At 39.7% G+C, this 26587-nt stretch overlaps 1 protein-coding gene across 1 annotated transcript in view; it reads left to right on the top strand.

The window, feature by feature from the left end:
- LOC150077701 (uncharacterized) overlaps window positions 1–26587 on the top strand; it is a 54722-nt gene that overhangs the window by 27544 nt on the left and 591 nt on the right. The window contains exons 6-11 of the mRNA XM_090385212.1: window positions 13767–13889; window positions 14079–14184; window positions 23905–24117; window positions 25295–25537; window positions 25666–25862; window positions 26240–26350. Of these exons, the coding sequence (XP_090241338.1) occupies window positions 13767–13889; window positions 14079–14184; window positions 23905–24117; window positions 25295–25537; window positions 25666–25862; window positions 26240–26350 (993 nt within the window). The remainder of the gene's footprint in view (window positions 1–13766; window positions 13890–14078; window positions 14185–23904; window positions 24118–25294; window positions 25538–25665; window positions 25863–26239; window positions 26351–26587) is intronic.

Here is a 26587-nt window from a genome sequence, read left to right as displayed (position 1 = left end):
TGTCTTTCTTTAGTTACGGTCTCCATACTTGAACACAGTATTCCAAGTATGGTCTAACAAAAGCCTTATATAATGGGATTATCACGTCCCTATCTCTATTTGAAAAAGTTCGATAGATCATGAATAGGACACCATGGGCCTTCCTTGCAACCTGTTTACAATGCTCAGAGAATTTCATGTCTGACCGTATCGTAACACCCAAGTCCCTTTCCTCCAGTACTGGATTTAGTTGAACTCCACCAAGTGAATAAGTTATTTTGGGATTACTGTTTCCCAGGTGTAATACCTTACACTTTGTTGGATTAAAGCCTAGCTGCCATTTTTCTGACCATTCCTGAAGTCTATTTAGGCCTCTCTGAAGAAGCTCAGCTTGGCAGTGATCATTAACCACTCTACCAATTTTAATATCATCTGTAAATTTAGACATCACGCCCTCTATATCCCCATTAGTTAGTCGGCCTCACGCGTGAATAACAATGATTTTTATACTAGAAATTGGGGAATTTCGTTCAATAAAACCAGCAAATCTACCAGAGAACACAAGAAATTTATGCACAGAACACACGTGGGCTTTTAAGGTCTTTAATGGCTTTAGTGAGACACATTTTATGAAACTGTTTACGTTGTTCTTAAACAGAATACATATTTTGTATCTACATTTACACGTGAATAGGGATGGGAACACAAGCAGTAAATCAAGAAACAACTGGGAGTTAAATCATTTTGCGATAACCGAGAAGAAAATGGAAGAGAAATTCTTGAAGGTAATAGTAAATAATGCGCCTTGGACTAATAGAATATATGCAAATATATTAAAATAAGCAGCAGAAGACGTAAGGAATCCTTCAACTATAATTATGAGAACATGTTTGGATCCATAAAAGGTCCCTGAAGATTATTGCAAAAGTCTTTGCTGTTCATAATGAGTGAAAAGAGAGAAGTAAGTAATTATGATAAATAATTGCGGATCTGTAAGCTTGATTTCTTTTCCGGTGCAATAATGAAATCAATGGACAAAGAAGTAGCACAATATTATCCTGAGAGAGTGGAGCCATAATTCAATCGCAGAATTGCTTTGTTAATTATACAGTGGTGGAGCTCATGTTGTAACGCTGAGAATTAAGAGCTTGGAGTAGAAAACGACTCCAAGATCAGAATGGGATAGACATCCTTTATGGTGGTTGCACAAATGGAAGATAGGACACATTTCCAAGAGAATGTTATAGATAGGTTAGATTTCAGATGGTCTAAATCGATAAATATATTTATTATATAAAATAGTATATGGGAAAAACTGTTCAATACACATATAACATATCCAGTTATGGCGTAGAGCGAGGAGTTGACATTCAAATCAAATCTAGGCATTAAAAACAATTAACATCGAGGGAAATTTGATACACAGGTCAATAAAAATATATTAAAACATTATATACAATGAAGCGTTAACAAGGTAAGGATTGGGATGGATGATTACAAAGGTATCATGAGACATGAAAAATCGATGTTTCTCAACATAAATTATGCATGTTTTGTCAAGATTTACTCGAACACTAGCAAAAAATACAAAAAAATAAATAAAAATACAAGGATATCAAAGTCCTACTCTGCAATAGTATTTCTTATTATACTATTGCACAGTTTCTAAACTGTTACCATGGAAGCATTTCAAATGAAGCGAGGAACGGTGAGAATCGTCATAATCTCCATCAGTAGTAATAATCTCCACCACCATCATAATCTCCATCATAATCTCCATCACCCTTTGGGTTGGGTGCGAATTAGAAAGTGTGAAAAATACTGCAATAGCAAACTAACATCTAAAAGTCCATTCCTAAAAAAATGTTTCAAAGATTTAGTCTTGTTCCGCTTATGCGAAGATTTAGCATCTTTCATGTTAGTATTATGTTCAAATGCAGAATTTGAAAACTCATTCACTAACATCACAGTAAACGGGACTTAACTTTCTATTATAACTGATTCGAAAAATCCATTTACAATGGCCATTTTAAAATGTAGAAGATAGAAAATCAAAAATCTCAACCACAATTGCACCCACTTTATGAACAGAGGAGAACCAAGCGAGAGTGGGGACACTATCTCCATTACTATTTGCAGCATCTCTGGAACCAGTTTTGATAAAACACACTGAGGGTTCGCCATACGCGCACGACCTTAAGTACTTCATTGAATCAAAAAACCAAAAAAATATCCTAGAGGTTAGAAAAAAACCTGCCGAAGACCCAAGAGATCTTCAAGGTTATCTGCAGTCAATTGGACTGAGTATTAAATAAATAAGATCTTTATTGTACAGTTCACCGGTACACGCAGGTACCACGACCATACAATACCTTTCACGGCACCATGCCAGAGGTTAACAAGCGGCAGATATAATAAAGGAATTGTAAAGATTAATTATAGACAAATTATATTAAAAAAAAAAAAAAAAAGTACTCATAGCAGATAACACTGACTTGAAAGGAAAACTAATACAAAATAACAAAAATAACAAATTGTGATAACAAAAGATTTTCCTCGAGTCCAGTTTTCTGAGAGTCTCTTGCCCGGCCATAACGATCTGAGTTCAGTTGGTAGTTCTGGAGACCACGTGCAGATCTAGGATGATCCGTCTATACTTTTTATCATCTATGATTTTAAATAAGTCAGCATCCAGGGATTGGACCAGATGGAGCTTCTGATAAGGGAGGAACCGATCTTTCAAATGTAGTCTCGAAGGAAGAGCAAGAAGCTTGGGAGTGGAGCGGAGACCTGGTTGGGGAATCCGCCAGCACACGGTGTCCCAAACGTTGGGTGCAGAGACTCTCCCAGCAATCATTTTTACGCTGAAGATGAGTCTCCTCTCGTGCATTAATGCTGAAAACCTGGTTAAATTCAGCGCGTTGGCCATCGGTGTTGTGCGCTGCTGTGGTGGAAGATGACACTTCCAGGTTGCCCACTTCAGGAGCCAGTATTCAGCGGCTTTTAATGGTTTAATTGTGGTGTCTGCAGCTCAGCCCCACAACTCTACTCCATACAGTACACTTCCAAAAATCATCATCCTGATATACATTTTTATCAGGTTTGTGTTGTGAATGTGTAGCAAGAGTATACTATACAAATGTCATTCACACATCGGGAAAATAAAATTGATGGGTCAACCATCTGGGAGCATCTGCTCTGAGTAGTTATGTCCATCAGTCCATGAATCTTGAACATTAGCTAATCAGGTGAAGGAAAAAGTGGCAAGGAAACTATTAACAATAGGCAAGGCTGTCCTGTTCTCTAACCTCAATCATATTTCTTGAACAGTGAGGAGCTTACAACGTGCTAGCCGAAATGATTACGAAGATTATTGATTCTTCCCATCTTGAGAACGTCATCCATGGTCCACGGAGAGAAATGAGGAGAGATTTTGATTCAACCCTGTCATTGAGCTGTTCATTCACAAACATGGAGCGTCTCAACAGAACGTTTCAATTAATTACAATGGGTATATTTTTAATAAGAAAATGTTGCTTCAGAGATATTTTGCAAAAGCATAGCATATAGGTCACAAATAATTGCGCAGACGTACCAGGATATCCTTGTATAGGGCCCCGAGTGCCAAGCGATAGTTCCCAAGCGATCTTTATAGTGCGTTTTCTAGCGTTTTTCCTAGAGTGAGTACTAGTGCTTTCATAAACCCTCCACCGCTCGCAACGTCACTGCTGACCGCTCGCAACGTTACTGCTAACCCCGCTTGCAACGTCACTGCTATCGCTAGCAACGTACTGCTCTCTTCTTCTGCTGATCGCTTGGTCACTGGTTGGCACCGCTCCTGCCTCCACGTGGCGGGGTCGGTAACCTGGGAGAAGGAATTCCCTCTTCCAGGGCTGAAAGGAGCAACGATGGATTGCGATGCATATCCACCGCTAGAGCCCACGAGCTCCATACCTGTCAACTCTGATTCAGAGCGTGACTTGAATCGTCCGAAGAGACAGCGGACTGAAAAACAGAGTGCAGATATGCCAGCATTTCTAATAATGCACTCATTATCCACACAACCTGTAGGCAAGTTATCGCCATTTCTAATACAGAAATGTTTAGAATCGGTTGTTGGATCTCCTAAAATGGTGAAGCGTCTTCAATCTGGAGACCTTCTAATTGAAGCTTCCAAGCCAAGCCATTCAGAAAAATTGTTAAAATTGACAACTTTTAACAGCATTCCAGTGTCAGTTACGCCACATAACACCCTGAACACCTCTAAAGGCGTCATCAGCGAATGGGACTTACTAAATGTCTCTGAACAAGAAATAATACAAGAGCTTAGTGATCAAAAAGTGACTCATGCACGGAGAATCATGACTAAAAAAGATGGCAACCTACTACCAACCAGGTCCATCATTTTAACTTTCAGTACTCCGACTCTTCCATCTTCTGTTAAAGCAGGTTACCTAAATTGTAAGATTCGTCCTTACATCCCAAACCCCATTCGCTGCTTTAAATGTCAGAAGTACGGTCATTCTCAAACAGCATGCCGAGGCGATGCTGTGTGTCCTCTTTGTGGTTCCAAGGAGCATTCTCAAGAAGACTGTACAGCTTCCACTCCTGTTTGCCCAAACTGTAAAGGAAGCCATCCTGCATTTTCTAAAGCGTGTGACCTTTGGAAAACAGGGAAAAAAATCCAAAAGTATAAAGTGGAGCATAAAGTCACATACCCTGAAGCAAGAAAGCAAATAATGCTAACCATGCCTAGCCGATCATATGCATCGGTCACAAAAAATAGCCGCTCAGCTGCAACCCAAACAGATGTCTCCATCGAACCGAATATTTCCTTTGCCGCCTGGGCCAAAACTGCGCTAACTTATAATAAGAAAACTACAGTCAGTGAGACCAGCAACACCCCAATCAGCATCCCAACTGATGCTATCTCAACCTTGCCAGAAACAACGAAATCAGCTACTATTGAAAACCAGAAGAAATCGAAACCAAGGATTAGCAACATGGAAATGGAGGTTCAGTCAGAGGATGAAGAGACAGTACTTGAGTTACATGTGAATGATACCATGGATACAGGACGCCCAACATTTCCCAGAAATGAAAAATCGAAACTAAGCAGACAGAAACCTTCCCAGAAAAAACAGTCAGATCAATCTTCCTCCAATAAATCCAGCAAATGAATAAATTCCTTCAATGGAACTGTAGAGGATTACGCAGTAATATAGATGACTTGAATGATTTACTAATGCAAACTAAAGCAATAGGTGTATGTTTACAGGAAACCTTTTTATCACCACAAGTTTCTCTGAAAATTAAAAATTATTCTATGTTTAGGCGAGACAGGGATTCTGACACTCCTGCTCGTGGTGGGGTGGCTATTCTTATTAGAACTAACATACCGTCAAGACATCTCCAACTACAAACCTCTTTAGAAGTTGTAGCGGTTCGGATAGCAATGGGAATATCGTTAACCCTTGCATCCATTTATATCCCACCGAATTATCCTTGCTCCCAGATTGAACTTGACAAACTTATCACACAATTGCCACCTCCAGTCTGTTTACTCGGCGATTTCAACGGTCACCATCCATTGTGGGGATCTCCCATCATGGATAGGAGAGGCCAATTAATAGAAATGTTCCTGGATAACCATAACCTGACTCTGTTAAATTCTGGCTCTCCAACTCACATCCAACTACCTACAGGTAGTACATCAGCCATAGACTTATCAATATGTTCAGCATCTCTTTTTCCAAGCATGGAATGGTCAGTGCTAAATGATCCATTCCACAGTGACCATTTTCCTATCATCAATACAATTCAAACACAGACGGTATCATGTCCTAAAGGCAGTACTTCTTGGAACTTTCATAAAGCAGACTGGAAAAACTATTCAACTTGTGTTTACTTGACAAACTATATGTACAACAAAATCATATTGATGTTGTAACTGACCACATTACAAGTCATATATTATCTGCAGCAGAAATTTCCATTCCAAAATCCAACCAGAGCAAGCGGGTACACCAAAATCAATGGTGGAATGAAGAATGCTCCAAAGTGAAACGAGAAAAAAACCGTGCCTGGAACCAGTTTCGCAAATTTCCAACTACTGCCAACCTAATTATGTACAAAAAACTCAGAGCCAAAGCAAGACAAATTAGGAAGACAGCAAAACGTGACTCCTGGATTAAATTCGCCTCAGCTATTAACAAAAATACTGACACTAGAATCATTTGGAAAAAAATTCAAGCTCTCAATGGGAAATTTCCACCGCAGCAATCTCCGATAATACAATGCAATGGGCAGGACTTATCCTCTCCTACTGACATTGCAAATGCTTTAGCCGAATCTTTTTATAACATTTCTGCCTGTTCCTCTTATGTGATCTCCTTTCAACGCAGTAAAACTGAATCAGAACGTCATAAGTTTAATTTCGCAACTAGACTTTCACTTCCATATAACCAGCTGTTTACTCTATCTGAACTGAGAGAATCTTTGAGCAAATCTCCGAACAGCGCAGCAGGACCAGACGGCATTCACTACAGTATGCTGAAGCATCTGTGTGAAGCCGATCTCGGCACACTATTACTCTTTTATAACCGGATCTTCTCTGAAAATACATATCCTCTGTCATGGCGTCATTCCTATATTTGTGCTATTGCAAAACCAGGCAAAGATCCTTCTCTAGTTGAGAATTACAGACCGATATCGTTGACAAGCTGTCTGGGCAAAATCTTTGAAAGGATGGTACATAAGAGGCTCACCTGGATTCTCGACTCCGAAAATCTCCTTTCTGATCACCAATATGGCTTCCGTAAAAACAGGTCCACCCTAGATGTACTTGTAAAAATTTAATCAAACATTCGTAATGCCTTCGTGAGAAAACAACATCTAGTGATGGTCAACCTGGATATTCATAAAGCATTTGACACCACATGGCGTCATGGTATTATTAAAGATATGCATCAGTTGGGGCTGAGAGGACATCTCCCTTTAATAATTCAGAACTTTTTAAAATTGCGTACATTTCAGGTCAGATATAAAAACATGCTGTCAACATCTCACATTCAAGAAGAGGGTGTCCCACAGGGTTCCATATTGAGTCCAACCCTATTTGCAATTAGAATCAACAATATTTTGGAAGAACTTCCAAAAATGATTGAAGTATACATGTATGCTGACGATCTCACTATATCCTGCCAATCGCAAAGCATGAATACTATCGAAAGACAGCTACAAATTGCTTTAACGAAAATTCAATCCTGGACCTTACGAAATGGATATAATCTCGCTGAACAGAAAACCACTACCACTCATTTCTGCAAACTTCGGTCACTTCATCCTGATCCAGAGCTAAAGATAAATAACGTGCCAATTCCTCTTGCTCACAATATCCGTTTCCTTGGTCTGATACTAGACAGGAAACTGAACTTTCAAGCACATGTGGCCTATCTTCGTACCATCTGCTTGAAGAAATTAAACATCCTCCGGTGTGTGTCATCCATGTCATGGGGTGCTGATCGTCATACCCTCATCCATCTGTATAGAGCTCTCATCAGGTCTCGCTTGGACTATGCCTCTCCAGTATATGATTCAGCGAGGAAAAGTACTTTAGAACGACTAAACACCATCCAGCACTGTGCTTTGAGAGTCGCTCTAGGCGCATTCAGAACTTCCCCGGTTCAGAGCCTGTACATCGAAGCTCATGAACCTCCCTTACATCTTCGCAGAAAATCATTACTTCTGATGTATGCTGCAAAAATCCGTAGTCTGCCCTCTCATCCTTGTTGGAGATGTCTCTACAAAACTGAATGCGAGTCATTTTATATCAGTAAACCTAATGAAAACCGACCTGCTGCACTTAGATTTAAGGAACTCGCTCAATCATGGAACATAGATATCAGCAATATATTTCAGGACAAAACACCACCAGACCCACCCTGGGCAAATATCTGTGCAATATATGATGACTACTTTCAACAGTGGGGAAAGAACACGCTGTCTCCTTCCAATATCGCACAGTTACATGCAACTTACACTCTTTCTAATTCAAACGCATGTGAAATCTATACAGATGGATCAAAAACCGAGACCCAAGTAGGTGCTGCTGCAATCTTCCCAACATTTAGCACTTCTGTCTCATTGCCAATAGAATGCAGTATCTTCACTGCTGAGCTCTATGCTATAAACTTAGCTCTGGATCTCATTATTGAACAACTAATTCCGTCTGCTTTAATATTCACTGACTCACTCAGTGCTGTCTCTGCCATAAATACTAATACCAAATCCTCTCACCCTGTAGTAAAACAGATTCATTCTAAGTTACTTGCCTGTATGGAATTGAACCAAACTGTGACATTCTGCTGGATCCCAGGACATTCTGGAATATCCGGCAATGAAAGAGCAGATCATGCAGCCAAACAACCAGAAACCACTATTTCGCAGACTTTTCAAGTTCCATATACGGATTACAAACACATTATCCGTAAAGCAGGTTATAACAGCTGGTCATTAATCTGGAAAGGTTATCCAGGAAATAAACTCTACCAAATAAAACCGGAACCAAAGCTGTGGCCCTCCAGCTTCCAGAAAAGCAGACGAGAAGAAACAATCTTAGGAAGGCTCAGGATTGGGCATACTCATCTCACTCACCTGTATCTGTTAACTAATGAAAGCGCTCCACAATGTCCATCATGTCAAGTACAACTGACCATTCGTCATTTGTTAGTGGACTGTCCTCTCTTTCAAAACATCCGCTTAGACACTTTTAAATCGTTAACTAATATGCAGACATCAATAAATTTATCTCAGATTCTGGGAGATGATCCTAATAAAAAAGAACTGTTTACTTTCCTAAACCGGATAGGGATATATAATAAAATATAGTTATTTCATATTCACCATTAGAAGACACAATATGGCCCAAGTAGCCTATGTGTCGTTAAACACAACAACAACAACAACAACAACAACAATCCTTGTATAGCATCAACCGTATTTTATGATTGTAATCCCGATTTGACCAAGATTGTTGATCAAAATCTCGAGCCAACCAGTTCTGAAGCACCACGTTTCATATAGCCGCCGAGCACAGTCCTTGGAAACACCCACGAGTAACATTTCTAGGGATATGTAAGAATTTGGATTTTACAATGTACTGCCGCATCGAAAGGTAACTTCGGTATAATTTAAATAGCTGGGAAGAGCATCCAGCAGAACGTAAAGGTTCGAGGGCACCCCTCACCAAAGGTAGCAAAATGCCCAATCGAAGTCTACAAAAAAAGCCAGCTCATACTTAGAGGTGAAATTTTTAATATGATGCAAAAAGGCTACAAGGGTATCTCCACATGAGCGACCCAAACAGAAGACGTAATGTTTTTATGAAAGTAGTTTGTGAAATATTAAACTTCCAGTGTGTGTAGAGCTATTAAACTTCCAGTGTGTGTAGAGCTATAAGCTGTTCTAAAATCTTACCCAATGTGGCAAGATGGGCCTCTAAGACTTGGGGTCACCAGGAGGCTTGTTCGACATTTTGATTAGTTTCAGTAGTGTAATTTTCAGGGATCTGGGGGAAACACTCTCCTCGAAGCATTTATTACTGTATATTAGGAGAAGCAAGATGTGCAGAATTAGTTTGAAGAAACGAATTATGAAGATATTTTCAATATTATCCATTCCTGGACATTGGTGAGATTTATTTTCTTAAGAAGTGCTGAGAGTTCAGAAATGGTAAAAGGTATGTAAGAGGGATTATATAATGCATTAGCTTGCAGAATAGATGAGTAGGCATCAGAATCATCCAACTGATTGTCAACTGGAAATAATTTGTCAGGAATGGTTTCAGTGGAGTGGTCTCGGCGGAATCACAAGAAGCTGTTCGAAAAATTTCAGAAGGGATAATTTTTTCTATTTTTTTTTCTATTTTTTTTAATTTGCTAATTTTTTCTACTAAGTTTATAATGCAAGTCACACGGGTCAGAACTCCCCACGTGCTTTACAAAATTGGATCATATTGCTCGCTTCCTATTAGCATTTAAGCCAGAACAAACAGGATTATATCAATCGAAAGTGTAAAGAAATCGAATACCACAACAAATGAAACAACACTAAAAAGGTGTATGATGTAATTAAGACCTTAAGCCAAAGGTTCCAACCAAAACTTAATGTAATTAAGGACTCCAAAGGGGAAATTTTAACAGAGTAGAACACAATCAAAGGAAGGTGGAAATAATACTGTGAGGAGTTCTTCCGAGCACCTGCTGGCACTAATGATCTGCAACTCCCTTTCCAAGAGTGTGATCATGAGCCAGTTCCACTGAAGGAAGAAGTCGAAAAAGCCATCAGAGAACTAACGTGTGGCAAGTCGTCTGGAATTCATAAAATCCCAGCGGAATGATCAAAATTCCAGGTGTGAAGGGCCCCGAGTTTTTTCATAAAATGATTGCAAAAATTTGAGAAACGGGGCGGTGGCCATCAGATTCGAAGAAATCAATTTCCATCCCCTTACCAAAAGGTGGAGATCTGAAATTTGCTCAAATTACAGGATTTTTTGCCGAATTTCTCACGCTAGCAAGATTGTTCTTAAATTTATATTAAAAAGAATCTCAAGAGAACTTGAAGAAGAAATGCCAGAAGAGCAAGCAGGTTTCAGAAGGGGTTGAGGAACCAGAGACCAGTTCTTAAGTCTACGACTGATTATTGAAAAATGCAAAGAATTCAATGCTCCAGTCATTTTGTGTTTTATAGATTATTCAAAAGCATTTGATTGTGTTCAACATGAAAAACTATCGGAAACGATAACTATTATGGGTTTCCCAAACCACATAATTCAGCTGATTAAGCTATTGTACCAGAAACAGGAAGGAGACACATTTTATGATACTGTTTACGTCGTAGTAGTAGCAGTAGTAGTAGCAGTGGCACGTGATGCAAGAAAGCAAGTGTAGGAGCTTATGCAGCATCAGCCAAAAAAAAAAAAAAAAAAAAAAAAATCACACCATTCCCTCCAAATGCCTGTCCAGTTCCTCCTTAAATTTATTTAACCTATCAACTTCCACAACGACAGATGGAAGGTTGTTCCAGCAATTAACCACCCGCTGGCTAAAGGCAAATTTCCGCACATCTATTCTACATCTGTCCTTTCTTAATTTGAATTTATGCCCCCGTAGGTTCGTAATGTGAACAAGTGGAAGGATCCCATCAGAATTCAGCGTGCTCAACCCATTCAAGGCCTAATACACCTCAATCAGATCACCGCGCAGGTGCCTAGTCTCCAGCCACTGCAATTTGCAGAACTTAAGCCTCTCTTGGTAAGAGGATCCCTTCATTCCCCTCACCAATCGTGTTGCTCTTCTCTGTACACGCTCAAGCAAATCTACATCCTTCCTAAAATGAGGCCTCCAGACCTGTACGCAGTACTCAAGGCGTGGCCTGACCATTGCCTTATACAGAGGGACATCACCTCCTTTTCCCTGCTAGCAAAATTCCTATATATCATTGACAAAACCCCATGACCTGCCCTGGCAGCCTGTCTGCATTGCTCAGAAAACTTCATATCTGACTGCACAATTACTCCCAGGTCTTTTTCATTTTCTACCACCTTAAGTGTAGTACCACACAGTTGGTACGTTTCTCTGGGGTTACTTCTACCCATATGCAGAACTTTGCATTTGTCAAGGTTAAACTTCAGTTGCCACTTCTTAGCCCATCTGCCCAAATTATCTAGATTCTGCTGCAGTAGCACACTGCCATTACTGTCATTAAAAACCCTGCCAACCTTTGTATCATCTGCAAACTTCGACATTAAGCCGGATATACCTTCATCAATATCATTGATAAATATACAAAACAGCAGTGGACCCAACACCGAACCCTATGGGACTCCACTAATAACATTAGTCCACGAAGAGCAGCACCCATTGATTACCACCCTCTGTCTTCTCCCACTTAACCATCCTTTTATCCATTGTAGCAACTTACCCTTAATACCATTCTGCTCCAATTTGTACAGTAGTCTTCCATGCGCAACAGTGTCAAAAGCTTTCCTGAAATCCAAGTACATGATATCAAAATTATTTTTTGCATCCAGTTCCTTTGTGACCACATCATAATAACCAATCAAATTTGTCAGACAAGACTTTCCCTTAACAAACCCATGCTGTGTCTGAATTATTGCTGCAGTCTTGTCTAGATGATCCTGCAATGCATCTTTAACCAGTGACTCCATTATTTTACCCGGAACAGAAGTTAAACTAACTGGTCTAACTGGTCTAACTAACGTGTCACCCTTCGATTCCCCTTTGTGAATTGGGGATACATTTGCACATCTCCAGTCCGTGGGAACCTCCTCTGTGTCCAAGGATGCTCTCATAATTATGGCTAAGGGTTTGCTTAGTTGGTTTGCCGCCTCCTTTAATATAACTGGATAGATCCCATCCACCCCAGGTGCCTTTCTTATGTTTAACTTCAACAATTTCTCCTCCACTTTGCTCTCAGTTATTACAAAATCATTAAGCACACTGCTACAATTTGATAACCTTCTTCCATTTTCAAACCGTAATAATTCCTCACGTGTGAATGTAGATGCAAAATACTCATTCAGTTGGTTTGCTATCTGAGCAGGATCATCAACAGTCGAACCATCGATGTCAAGTGGACCAATCATATTCATCCCCTTCCTTTTAGAGTTTATATAAGTAAAGAAATCCTTGCTGTTTTTCTTAGCATCTTTTGCCAAAGATTTCTCGTAATCCGCCTTCGCCTGCCGAACCTCCTTTGTGACCTGATTACAGACTAGCTTATATCTGCCACAGACTAGCTTATATTTCCCTGTTCGTTCTCAGACTGAGAACGAACAGGGAAAACATGGACCTTTTCACAATAAGTAACGGTGTCAGGCAGGGCTGTATTTTGTCATCTCATCTTTTTAATCTTTATGCCGAAGATATCATGCGTGAAGCTTTGGAAGATTTAGAGACTGGCATCAAAATCTGAGGACTGAAGATAAACAACCTTCGTTATGCAGATGATACTATGCTAATTTGTAATTCTAAGGTCATCTTAAAAAAACTCTGAGGAGAGTATGTGAAGCAAGTAAGAAAAAAGGATTGTTTCTGAATGTGTGTAAAACTAAAATTATGATGGTTCTTGATAATCTCGGTTCCAGTAAAGTGGAGGTTAATGGGCAAGATATCGAAGCAGTTGATGAATTTGATTATTTAGGGTCAAGAATAAATAAAAATAGTGACTGCTCAGAAACGTGTAAAGTGACGACAGGCAATTACTAAAACGTTGGTCACTGATCTGACAAAATTATGGAGAGATCAGGATCTGCCCCTAAAGACGAAGCCGAGAATAATTGATTTGTTAATTTTTCCAATTGCCACTTATGGATGTGAAGGATGGAATCTAAAAAGAGTTGACAGGAAGAAAATTGAGGCACTTGAAATATGGTGTTACAGGAGAATACTGCGTATATATCTTGCTTGGATCGAAGACCAAAATGAGTGGATATTGAATAAAATTCGCTGGCCTAAAATTCTTCTTCATAGCATCAACAAATGAAAACTCACGTTTTTTGGTCATATAATAAGAAACGGAGTTGAAAGATGCAGAGGAAGACCTGCAACTAGATGGAAGTGATCAGTGAACTTCTGGTCATGGCATTTTGCGATGCTTGCAGTTGGAGGAATTTGTTGGTGGCCACAATATCTCCTCAGGGAGCTATGTGACTGGAAGAAGAAGAATTAGCATTTGCCTTACTGAAAGTATTCTTAATATTTAAGTGTCGCTGTGAAGTTGTTCAACTTCAATTTAGGACCAATTTCTATGTCTTTAGTAATGGCTTCGAGAACAATGGACTTGCTTACGCAAAGTCAAGTTCATTTGACCACCATGCAGAAGATCTGGTAGTAATAAATTTATTTTTATTAGAATTGTAAGATGCCTGGAGAAAGGACTGTTGAATAGTCTCCACAAGATTAGAGGCCGGACTTGTTAGGAGTAGCTGCTAAGTATTAGAAGGGCAGTAAACGTTTATAGCAGGCAGCATCAAAAGTAAGTCAGTCTTTTTTTAATTGAAAATTTTATGAATTCAGGAAGATGTTGCCTACCAACTTGCTACAGGAGCAAGCAACAACATCGTGATGGAAAACAATGGTGCAATCGTCACTTATCCTATCCCTAAAGATATTCCAATGATAAGTATATGTAGGAAGGGTGGAGTTTGATAAGATAATGTCAATATCTGACTCATCGTTGGTGCCACTGAATGTAGTTGGCTTGTTGTGAATAAACAGATTGTGCCTAATAATGAAGTCTTCCAAAAGGTCCACGCCAATCAATTGGCGAGTAAAACCAGAATTCAGATTTAACGTTCACGTCAGATGTTATCACCACGTTTTTTGGTCGCAAGGCCATTCAATGCATGTTTTAAATAGTTGAGGGACTCATTGAAGTTGGCAGATGACGGATAATACAATGCCATTAAGTAGAAAGACACGGATGAAAAGGTACTCAGAACACACGTTGCCAATCTGCTGCATAATCCATATATAATAACAATGTCCAAATTCATCTGAAGTACCAGAATGCAAGTTTCGGAATCATTAGTGACTGGCAGTACAACTGTAGCTTGGATAGAATGTCCAAGAATTAAACATAGTCAAAATAAACCTTGGCAAATAGGACTCTTGAATTGTGATTTTGTCGATATGATATTCCTCAGAGGAAATCGTTATTTCATCAGCCACGGACCTAAATCTTTGGCCATTAAATAGCATAATTTTAGGTTATAGTTGGAAGAAGGATAGGTAGTAGAATTCTCATCAACATTTCCGCTTCCAGAGACATTATATACCCTATTAACAATTTGTTGAAAAGGAACAGACATCGTCTGTCCCGTTACGTACTAGATCCGAAGCACGTAAGTACTGAGGACAAATTGAGTCCTTCACTGAGTGGTGATGATTCCTCTTCTGCTGCTTAAAGTTAATATAGCTAGGAATCTCGTCCTTCTAGCGATATTCTGCAAATATATGCCAAACCCCTAAAAGAATGGCCGCATGAATGTGAGTTGGGTAAGCACAGCTGGGTGGTATGGCCGTACCCAAGGAATATTAAACATTTTGTCACAATAGTTAACTTTCTAAATTTATGAAATCCACATCTTAAGAATACTCTGTTAAGAAACATTATACTCTTGCACATTGTCTGAAAAAAACTCACAACTTTGTGAATAGTTGTTCAGGGTCTAGTCTTAGTGTTGAACATTAAAGTAGTTGTTTCTAGATATCATCCAATGAATAGACCACGTTTACTAGAATGTTATGAAAAAGGACCTCTAGAAACTTATGTTTTCAGAGATCTTTAATGATATCGTAATTGATGGACTTGGGTGACTTGGGGAGGCAACAGCAATTCCCACAGCAGTAAAAGACGGGGAACTAGAAATAATATCCAGATCAAATTTATAAGTGGTTTCTGATTTCTTATAGTACGAAGCGAGTCCACTATGTTGATCAAGTACGTGGCGATTTCCTATCTGTCAGTGAAGGTTATGTCAGATTTGTTCTGCGGGATCATCTTCTCCGTTCTTATCGTGCAGTTCAGTACATCTTGTGAGTAGGGATCTCTAGCACAGACTGAGTAAGTCAGCGCGCGTAGCACAGTGGTATCGTCACCGTCCACCCCGCACCGCGTGGAAAAGGCCAGAGTTCGAATCCCGTCGAAGACACAAGGAACTTTAATGGGCTTTTTTCACTGCGTGGCTGAGTTAGTCGGTCTCAAGCGTAGATAGTAAAACGTTTTCCTCAGAAGCTGGGGTTTCTCGTCCAGAAAATCATTCAAATCCACCAGAGAACACATGCAACTTAGATACACAAAACATACAGGTAGATGTTTAGCATTAGCATTAGCATTAGTAGAGGCATATGATGCAAGAAAGCAAGCTTATTCAGCATCAGCCAAACAAAAAAAAAAAAAAAAAAAAAACACACACCACTCCCATTTCACCCCTCCGTTCGTTCGAAATACCTGTCCAGTTGAGCTTTAAATTTGTTTAGGCTATCAACTTCAACAACAAGTGATGGAAGTCGGTTCCACCAACCAACCACCCGCTGGCCAAAGGCAAATTTCCGCACATCTATCCGACATCCGTCCTTCCTCAATTTGAATTTATGCCCTCTGAGGTGATTATTCTGAGTAAGATGAAAAATCCCACTGGCATTGAGCATGCTCAAACCATTCAAAGCCTTATACACCTCTATCAGATCACCTCGCCGGTGCCTAGTCTCCAGACTCTGTAATTTGCAAAACTTAAGCCTTTCTTCGTAAGAGCAACCCTTCGTTCCGTTCACTAACCTTGTTGCCCTTCTCTGTACACGTTCCAGCAGCTCTACATCCTTCTTGAAATGAGGCCTCCAGACCTGTATACAGTACTCAAGATGTGGCCTAACCATTGCCTTATACAAGGGAATAATCACCTCCTTATCCCTGCTAGAAAAATTCCTGTATATCATTGACAAGACACCATGAGCTACTCTTGCAGCTCGTCTGCACTGCTCAGAGAACTTCATATCTGCCTGCACAATTACCCCCAGGTCCTTTTCATTCTCCACCACTGTCAGTGTAGTACCGCAGAGTTGATACGTTGCTCTGGGGTTACTGTTTCCCATATGTAGTATTTTACATTTGTCAATGTTAAACTTCATTTGCCACCTCTCAGCCCATCTGTTCAACCTTTCCAGATCCTGTTGCAGCAGCATAGCGTCAGTAGTGTCCTTAACAACCCTGCCAACCTTTGTATCATCTGCAAACTTGGACATTAAACTTGATATCCCATCATCAATATCATTCATAAACACCGAAAACAACAACGGACCCAACACTGAACCCTGAGGAACTCCACTAATAACATTAGTCCACGTTGAGCAGTGTCCATTGATTACCACTCTCTGTCTTCTGCCACTCAACCATCCCCTTATCCATAGCAGCAATTTGCCTCCAATGCCACACTGCTCCAATTTGTGCAGCAGTCTTCCATGTGCAACAGTATCAAAAGCCTTTCTAAGATCCAAATATATAATATCAAAGTTATTCCCTGCATCCAGTTCTTTTGTGACTACATCATAGTATCCAATCAAATTGGTCAGGCAAGAACTGCCCTTAACAAAACCATGCTGCGTCTGAGCTATAACTGAAGTCTTGTCTAAATGATCCTGCAGTGCTTCTTTAACCAGTGCCTCCATTAATTTTCCTGGAACAGAAGTTAAGCTCACATGTCTATAATTACTTGTGTCAGCCTTTGATCCTCCTTTGTGAATTGGGGTTACATTTGCACATCACCAGTCTATGGGTACCTCCCCTGAGTCCAAAGAAGCTCTCATAATTATGGCTAGGCGTTTGCTTACTTCCTTTGCTGCCTCCTTTAATATAACTGGATAGATCCCATCCACCCCAGGTGCCTTTTTCATGTTTATCCTCAACAATCTCTCCTCCACTTTCCTCTCAGTTATTACAAAATCATCCAGCTCACTGCCAATGTTTACTTTACCTACATCATTCTCCTTCCTGAATAACTCCTCATGCGTGAATGTAGATGCAAAATACTCGTTTAGATTGTTAGCCACCTGAGCAGGATCCTCAATTGTTGAACCATCAATATCGAGTGGACCAATCTGATTCACCCCTTTCCTTCTTGAGTTTAAATATGTAAAGAACTCTTTTCTGTTTTTCTTTGCATCATTTGCCAAAGATTTTTCGTAGTCTGCCTTTGCCTGCCTAATCTCCTTTGTGACTTGGTTACAGACCAACTTATATCTATCATAGGCTTTCAGGTCACCCATTAGTTTGTATGTATCCCATGCATTTTCCTTCTCTGCCACATGTCTCATTAGTTCATCTGACTACCATTTAGGTCTAAACCTTGAACAATATTTCTTAGTTGGTATGTAAAGCCTGGTAGCCTCCAAGATTAGTTCCTTGAATGCTTCCCATTTTGAGTTTGCTGTTGGTAACATCATCAGTTGGTCCCACTGTATAGAATTTAAATACTGTCTCAGACCATCATAGTCGCCTTTACGAAAACAAAAACCCTTCCCTTTAACTCTGATGGTAGTTACCTCCTTGAGTAAATCAAACTTCAACACACTGTGATCACTGCCACCTAGTGGTTCATTTATCTGCAGATTCTTAATGCATGAAGAATCACTACTGATAATCAGATCAAGAGTATTGCTCCCTCTTGTTGCCTCACGAACATGCTGATGTAGAAAACAATCATCCAATAAATCCACAAATGCCTTGCTAGTGTGCGAGTGACCAACCCACAAATTCCAGTCAATATCTGGGAAATTAAAATCCCCTATTATAAGACTCTCTGATTTACTGGCCCACTCTATTTCCCTGTACAATATCTTATTATACTCATCAGAGTCATTAGGCCTATAGCACACTCCTACTCTCAATTTTTTGTAATGAATGTAATGAATTACGGGTGATCCTAATAAATAATTTCGATTTTTATTAGTGCAGTCTGAGTTTCTTACTTGTAATACGATATAATTTCTTTGAACAACTGGTATTTCTTCGCTAGCTTATGATGCGACGAGGTCCTGCCTATGAATGTACTTCATCTAAGTGATCCCCTCATCTCGAGGTATTGTTTGCTGGATTGTTTGTTGGATAAAAAGGCCGAGATTTTGGGAGAAGAAACCACGCTACCCTCGCCTGAGAACGACTGACTGAGCCATGTTGTGAAAAAGACCCATAAAAGTTCCTGGTGTCATTGACAGAATTCGAACTCAGATCTTTTCTACCAGGTTTTGGGAGGACGGTCATAATAACAAGTTTGCCACCCACAAGGGCATTAGAAATTGAAGCAGATTATGACGTCTTATATTAAAATGAAGCCAAGTGGCTAAGAAGACAGAAATTACATTATAACTCTTCTTTCGACTCTATCATGAAATTCAGATTTTCGTCATAGAAAAACGAAAGTTTAATGAGAAGTTATCTGACTGGTTATGGGATTTAGCTTTTATGATAGGCATCACACAGCACCTAAATGATCCAAATATCAGACTGCAGAGATAAAAGAATGTTAGTCATGACATGTTTTCAGATGTAAAAATCTTTTCAACCGAAATTACCTCTTTGCTAGATAGTTTTTTTTTTTTTTTTTTTTTTTTTTATGAAAACCCCAAACACGAGAGGTATTAGAACCTATAGTGCTTAGTGCCGTGTACGGCTTGGAGGTTGAGAAGACGAAAGAAGATATTTGTTGACATTGGACTTGAACTTCTGTAAACTGTAATTTTCAGGAAATACGTATGAAGGAAGGTTGTTCCAGAAAACGTCAGTTGAATGAATAAACGAGGAAGATGAAAAGTTGGTTCGTTCTGTGAGTTTGAAGTTGGACAGTAAATGGATGTCGGCTGGTGGCGGCACGTGTTCGGATTGTTTTGAAAGAGAGAGAGTGGGAATAATACAAGCCAATTTAGAAGAACAGTGCCCATGGAAATATCTATAGAAGAGGCATGCAGAAGAAACAGTATGTCTATGAGACAGAGAGTGGAGAGGCTCTGTTAGAGATGAATCGTTAATTAACATAACTGCCCTCTTCTGAATGGAATCAAGAAGCCTGAGAGAGGTTTTGGGGTCACCACCCCAGATGTGGGAACAATATTCCATGATAGGGCGGATTTGCGATTTGTACAGAGTACAGAGTGTTTGGAAGAAAAGTAACGCTGAGAGAGAAAGAGAAAACCAAGTTTTTTAGATGCAGAAGAAGCAATATTTGTAATGTGCTTGTGCCAAGAGAGATTAGAAGTCAGGGTAATCTCCAAAAGAGATATATCATTTTGGCTAGAAATTGCAGTGTCACCAAAGATAAGCATAGAAGCAGAAAAATCCTTTTTTGCGAGATATAAGAGAAGACTGAGTTTTAGAAGGATTGATATCAATTAAGTTGTCTTTACCCCACTGGAGAATTACCTGTAAATCGGCATTTAAGGAATTGGTAGCGGATATTCGAGAAGTTGAAGCTGATTGAGCAAGGCGAGGTTTCTCAAACTGGACAGTGGATTGAAGGAAACCCGTGCTATTCCTTTTGCTGCCAGTTTTCTACTAGAAGGAAGGAGCACAATCCAAGCAAGCTTCTAGAGAGGTTGCTACATAAAAGAATTCAACACCACTACAATGCGGTCGGACTCTCAAGCCCCCAACCAATTTGGCTTCAAGCCTGGAACCTCGACCATTGATACGCTAAAGACCCTTCTGGATGCTGCTGCAGTGTGTGACAGGAAATACTTCATAGTCATCTCAATAGATTTTGCAGTTGCGTTTGACATAATATGGTGGTCGAACGTCCTCGCCAGACTCAGGAAAGCGTTCATAGCAATGAATCTATACAGCATAATGAAAACCTACTTGTCTGGAAGAAGAATACAAGTAAATGCACCATACAGGAGTCTGTCTAGACCTGTCTTCAGGGTTAGTTCCCAAGGAGCTGTCCTGGGGCCGCTCCTGTGGAACATGGTTCTGGATGAGTTCCTGGCCAAGTACTTGGGAGAAGCTCGCACCTAAGCCTTCGCAGATGACCTCATTTTGACAATAACTGCAGACTCCAGAGCCCAACTAGAAGCTATTGCAAATCCAGCTTTGACAATACTACAGGAATGGGCCTTAACCCACTGCTTGCAGAACTCTACGGCAAAGACCTCCACAATGCTCCTGAAAGGAAAACTACAAACCCGAAGACCGCCACAGATCAAGATTGGCAACACAACTTTCAAACTTAACACCCAGAACAAATATCTGGGCGTCATCCTGGACCCCAACCTCTCATTTCAACCCCACTTGAAACACATAAGAAGAAAAATAAGGAATTATTCAGCCCTCGTCGCTAGAGTTACCACGAGAGACTGGAGAGTCAACAAATGCACCCTAATCCTCTACTATAAAACCATTCTTCCTATAATCATATATACCTCACCAATCTGGTACCAGAAAGCCACAACTGAAGTCAACAGAAGAACGCTTGATACCATCCACAGATCTGTCCTCCTTTTGCTTACTCGTGCCTGCCGCACAGTGAGTACGCATGCCCCCCAGGTGCTGACGGATGCTCTCCTACCGGATCTTGAAACTGCTCGAACAGCGATGATATATTACCTTGCCAAATGAGTAAAAATTACCCATGTGGGACACATCACCAACCCCGCAAACAACCATAAGACGGAGAAAACCAAGCTGATTAAACACCTGTGGCAGGCATGGCAGAGTAGATGGGCCCACTCCACCAAGGAGAGGTCAGAAGAAAATTCATCTCAGACATTGACAGGGTGTACCCCCAGTCTTCTCCCTGGGACTAAACACAACCTATCTGATAACAGGACATGGCCCTTTTAATGTCAATTTGACAGTCTTTGGGCTGGTTGATAGCCCTCTCTGCTTCTGTGTAGAGGCAGAGACCTGGCATCATTTGATGCATAGATGCGAATTCTACGGGGATTTACGTTGCCTCCTAATTACCAGAATTAGACATATGCTGCAGGACCAGGAGCTATATCTCCTAGACACAGAGGAGGAATATAGGGCACTTTCGCGATTTTCCCAAGACTTGTTCTCCAGAAGAAGAACACTACTTGCGATTCACGTACCAGACTAATTAAAACAAGATAATTAGCACCTTATAACTTGGATGCTAGGCTGACTTCATCCTTAGAGCTCCTACGACTTGAATAAGACCGCAGGTCTGCTGCCACCACCGAAGAACCAAGAACATCATCTCCTGGACACAGACGATGAGCACACACCATTCAGCCGATATGCGCAAAATGCCTACAGATGAAGAAGAATTGAATTTGCCTTCCACAACGACCGACAAACCAGGACATTGACTTTCCTGACCAAAACTGAAAGAAACAGGAGAAAACCCAAATTGATTAGAAAACATACCCACTAGGACAAGAGTGAACGGAGGATATCCCCAAATGATGTTGGACGGAGTGCAAACTTCAACCCTCCGCTTGCACACTGGGACACAAGGTTCGATTCATATCTAGAACTGAGATAATCAGATTTGATCCTGAAACTGACTGAAATAACCTTTGAGAAAACGAAACATAAACCAACCAAGTGGACTGGAAATCCAAACATCACAACCGAACTGAACAGCCGCAATTGCTGCCACATGCCCTATTGGCGACCTGTGCTAGGCTCTAGCCCAATACACTTTCATTCCCTTCCCTGGCGGGGGAGGCCACAGTGCTCCTGTCCCCTCCTCTCCTCTCCACCCCCTATTTCTTCTCCTGGTGGGGCACGGGCATGCCCCACTGTTCTGCCTTGGGGTCGCCTTCTCAATCGTCCCCATGCTTCTGTCTTTCCCCCAGTCTTCAGTCTCCCTCCCTACTTTGCCTATATCGCCAGCGACGCCCCACACAGTGAAACATTTTTAAAAGTGTCCAAATTCTCACCGCATACGTGAACCCCTTTCGGCTTAACTAGATTCTAGCGTCTATCACCTCCTATTTTTTTTTCCATTTTTTTTTATTATATATATATATATATATATATATATATATATATATATATATATATATATATATATATATATTATTATTATTATTTATTTATTTTTTTCATAGGCCCTAGCCACTGAAATCTCAGGAAAGTAGGTGGCAGGGCTGCCAGAGTAAATAATTTCTCAATACTGGTGTACTTGGTCTGCCTCCACGGGGCCAAGTGTGGTCAACGTTGGGTTCCAGCAGAGATCTAGCTGGTAAATAGCCAGAAGAACAACGATATACAACACTGCACTTATACAATATCCATACACTTTTAAATCTCTGGCCTTCCCAGTGAACTGGTACACGTACAGTGAAAGCAACGCGGAGATGGGGGAACCCCTGGTGCCGTTTGACACTAAATTAACTTTACAGTTTACACTTTTTAGTTCCTCACACAATATTCTCTTAGAAGTTAAGAGTTTTTGCAGAAGGAAATTTTTTGCACGATTTCAAGACTTTTAAGAACATTCCGAAGACATTCGTTTGTTTCAACATTCTTTGACCTTTGAAACAGAAGCCGCTCTGAAATTTATCAGCTTGACCAACTCTCCAACTGAAATCTATTTTCTCTTTGCTAAAATTCAGTCGCATGCTCTCATCAAAGCGGAATGCGAATATTTTTAATTTGCATACATTTTAGTGCTGCTAAACTCTAACACAAATGTCTAACCTATGTCTAGCATAGGTTAGAAATATCTATCATGCTCTTTTCACTATTATTGTGCTGAAAAAATAACAACAGCTGTTCTGAATGCGTAGAGTGTTGCAGCCAAAGGACCAGTAACGAGGCTCTCTTTCCTCTTACTTTGAAAAAGGCATTAATATGAATTCGACTTTTGTTGCGGAATACATTTACACATTATTTCCCTCAGTTGTGGTGCTAATTAAGTGCCGTATAGTTCGCTGCTTAAACTTTCCCCCCGCATTTGTTGAACCTCATATGCCAAGCTTGTGTCCTTGACGTCGATGTGGGGGCCTGCTTGAGGAAACCATTCACGATAAAAGAACCTGTTCCTTTCTGTTACTTTTCCCACTGGCGATTGGCTTGAATCTGAGTAGTTTCGTCATATAAGAAACGGGGCGTGATATTTCTTTAAGTAGACAGAAAGAAAAGGATTTACATTACAACTAACCGAAGAGAGTCCCTGCAATAATTTATACAATTTGCTGCCGAGACACACGTTGAATATTTGTAGATTGAGGAGGGCAATATCTGTTTTCATTCGTGGAGAAGATTAGCAGTGTATATCAGCATTGCAACGATATAGAAATTAATATAGGTAAGATCTATCCTTGTTTATATATAGGCAATATAAAAAGTGTGTAATTTACAGTTTCTGATTCAACTGTTTAGATTGTAAATTTTTACATGAACTTTCTGTAATTTATTGGCAGACAGCACTTGCGACAACTATGAGTTGCAGTTCAGGAGAGGAATCTAAGAAGCTTAGGAGGGCAGACGATAAGCAACTTCTCCCATCCGACTGGGAAAAAGCAGCTAGGGAGCTCAAAGAGACCGACCACACAAGAGAATCGGCACTGAGAGAACTTACGGATCAATTGAAAGGTATGTTCCTTGTGTTCATAGAATTAGCAGCGAGATTTTATTTCTTCCAGTCGTTTCTGGTGTAAATAATACCCTAAACATGCTTTCCAGAGTATCTGCCTTAAAATACACCATTCATGTTTATGGAAGGATGACTGAATAGCTGAAGATGTATATATATATTTATATTTTTTAATGGTTCCACTTGCACTAGAATGCTTGTTCTCCTCTCCCTGTGTGTGTATTCCGTGTTGTATTCAGGATATATAAATGAATAAGAAAGTTTAGATTAAGGTAACTCTTTTTTTTTTATAATACGTATTTTCTCTAGTATCGTCTCATAGCCTTAAGGAAGTAAGGCTATGAGGCGTTATATTATGAGGAGAAATATTTATATTATTAATGTAAATATTATTCACAAAATTGAACATTCGTTTGATGAGATTGAAGGAGTTTTTAAAAGGCTTCTTCAATCGAGAATGAGTCGATCTCAGTAGAAGTTTGCTGGTTTGTTTTGCCCCATAGCGTTAATTTCTTTGGAAACCAAGGCTATGCAGTACTAATATATTATGCAAGTAAAGTACCTGTATTCTGTGGCCGCTTTTTCTCGTTCTGTTAAATGAAAACCTGATTTCAGGGAGTAAATCGTGCAACTCTGTCCAAGATCCGACTAACACGGCCACAATGTAAAAAAAGCTATAAAAATCCTTGTGCCATTAAAGGGATTCCAGCCCTGTCTTCAACTTGTTTTATACGTTTTCGTATAGCTGATTTTCAGACACAGTTTTCCTCTCTTTCACCAATCCAGCTTTGAACTTTGTAGCCTGATTTTTATATAAGTTTTATATTAGGGAAGGAGCAATTACCTTTGTTTACTTAATTGAATATATCCAAACATTATAAGCCATGGAATGAGCGCATACCTCTATTGATTGTAATTCGAACTTTGTACCAGTATACAAAACGTTTATTGAATAACGTTTACTGTTAATTAATATAATGCATTGTGTTAGGAGCAGATTAAAAATGGATTATACAAAAGGAGTTTGAGTGCATCTAGTTGAATATGCGGAAATAGTGCGGAAATGATGATGTAGTGGATAATAACTAAAGCACGTTTTGTTTCTTTACTGCATTCATTGTGATTTTATTTACGAATGCATCATTTCATAAAATTATTTCGTGTTTATTTCTTTAGAGATCAAAGACTTCGAGCCAAACACGGATCCAAAATTCTTGTTGATGTTCCTTCGGGTGAGGAAGTTCAATGTGTCGCGTGCCTTGACCAACATCAGAAATTTCTACAAAAATCGCATCCAGAACGAAAAATACTTCAACACCATTAGCCTCGAAGAAATAAATCCAATTCTGTTTACTCAATGCATGACCGTTCTGCCTTATCGAGCACCAAATGGGGAGTCCATTGGTCTTGTTAAATTACGTAGGTGAAAACTAATATTTGAACTGATAATGTCTCTTTTATCTCTCTTCGATATTATCAACCGTTATAAAAATCGGGAGTTGATTCTTTATTGGTTCGAAGTGATGTTTCATTTTTCTGTTTTTCAGAGCACGTGGATTACTCGAATATATCCTTCCAAATGGTCGTAAGGATCTTCTTAATGACGCTGGAGTGGAGTAATCATTTTGTGCTCACTCAGATGAACGGGGCGATAGGGATATTGGACTTGAAATGTTTGACTTGGGGTGTTGTGAAGAAATATTTTCGCTACAAAAAACTGAGAAAGCTTGCAGACATATGTCAGGTGAGTCTATTGTAGTCAGTCTCGTAATAATTTACTGGTAGCCCAGGGGCTCACATCTGGTGAGTATGGGCGTGGCATACCCAGGGTCCTGAGCTGGATATCATCATTCTTCTCTTTCTTGGTGATTCCTTTCTACTTCTCTCTCTCTCTTTCAGGGTAACTCGGAAAATTTTTTTTTTGCTGGTGCAGCATAAGCCTCAGGCTTTCTTGCGCCATACGGCTAATAATAATAATAATAAATTTAAAACATTATTCATCAATTTCTGCTATTATATTAATAATATTACGCCTAAAGAATCAGTGTAATATTAAAATTCATTGCTCGTGCAAAGCGCATGATTTCTTCAGAAATGTCTTATTTTGCTTTTATATTTTAGGATAGTTTCCCCATGCGCTACAAACAGCTTCATGTTCTGAACTATCCAATGGGAAGTGAGACGATGTGGGCCATGACAAAACATCTCGTTAGTCCAAAACTGCAGAAAAGGGTGAGTTTCAGCAATCTGAAAATGCATTTAGAAATATCGATCGTTCTATTTATGCATTACCGTGGAAATAATAGAAATTTGTGCGACTAGTGCGCTCTAGATGCTTATAATCAGATATACACATATCAGCTGTAAATTAATAAAATACTATAAAATGTAAGTTAAAGCTGTAAATTAATAAAATACTATAATTTTCAGATGAATATTTGCAACTGACAAGTTGTTATCATATTCAAT

Source organism: Mastigoproctus giganteus, chromosome 11 (assembly GCF_048544385.1).
Source record: "Mastigoproctus giganteus isolate SK-2022 chromosome 11, ASM4854438v1, whole genome shotgun sequence".
NCBI classification, from domain to species: Eukaryota; Metazoa; Arthropoda; class Arachnida; order Uropygi; family Thelyphonidae; genus Mastigoproctus; species Mastigoproctus giganteus.
This window is presented reverse-complemented; position numbering and strand designations above follow the sequence as displayed.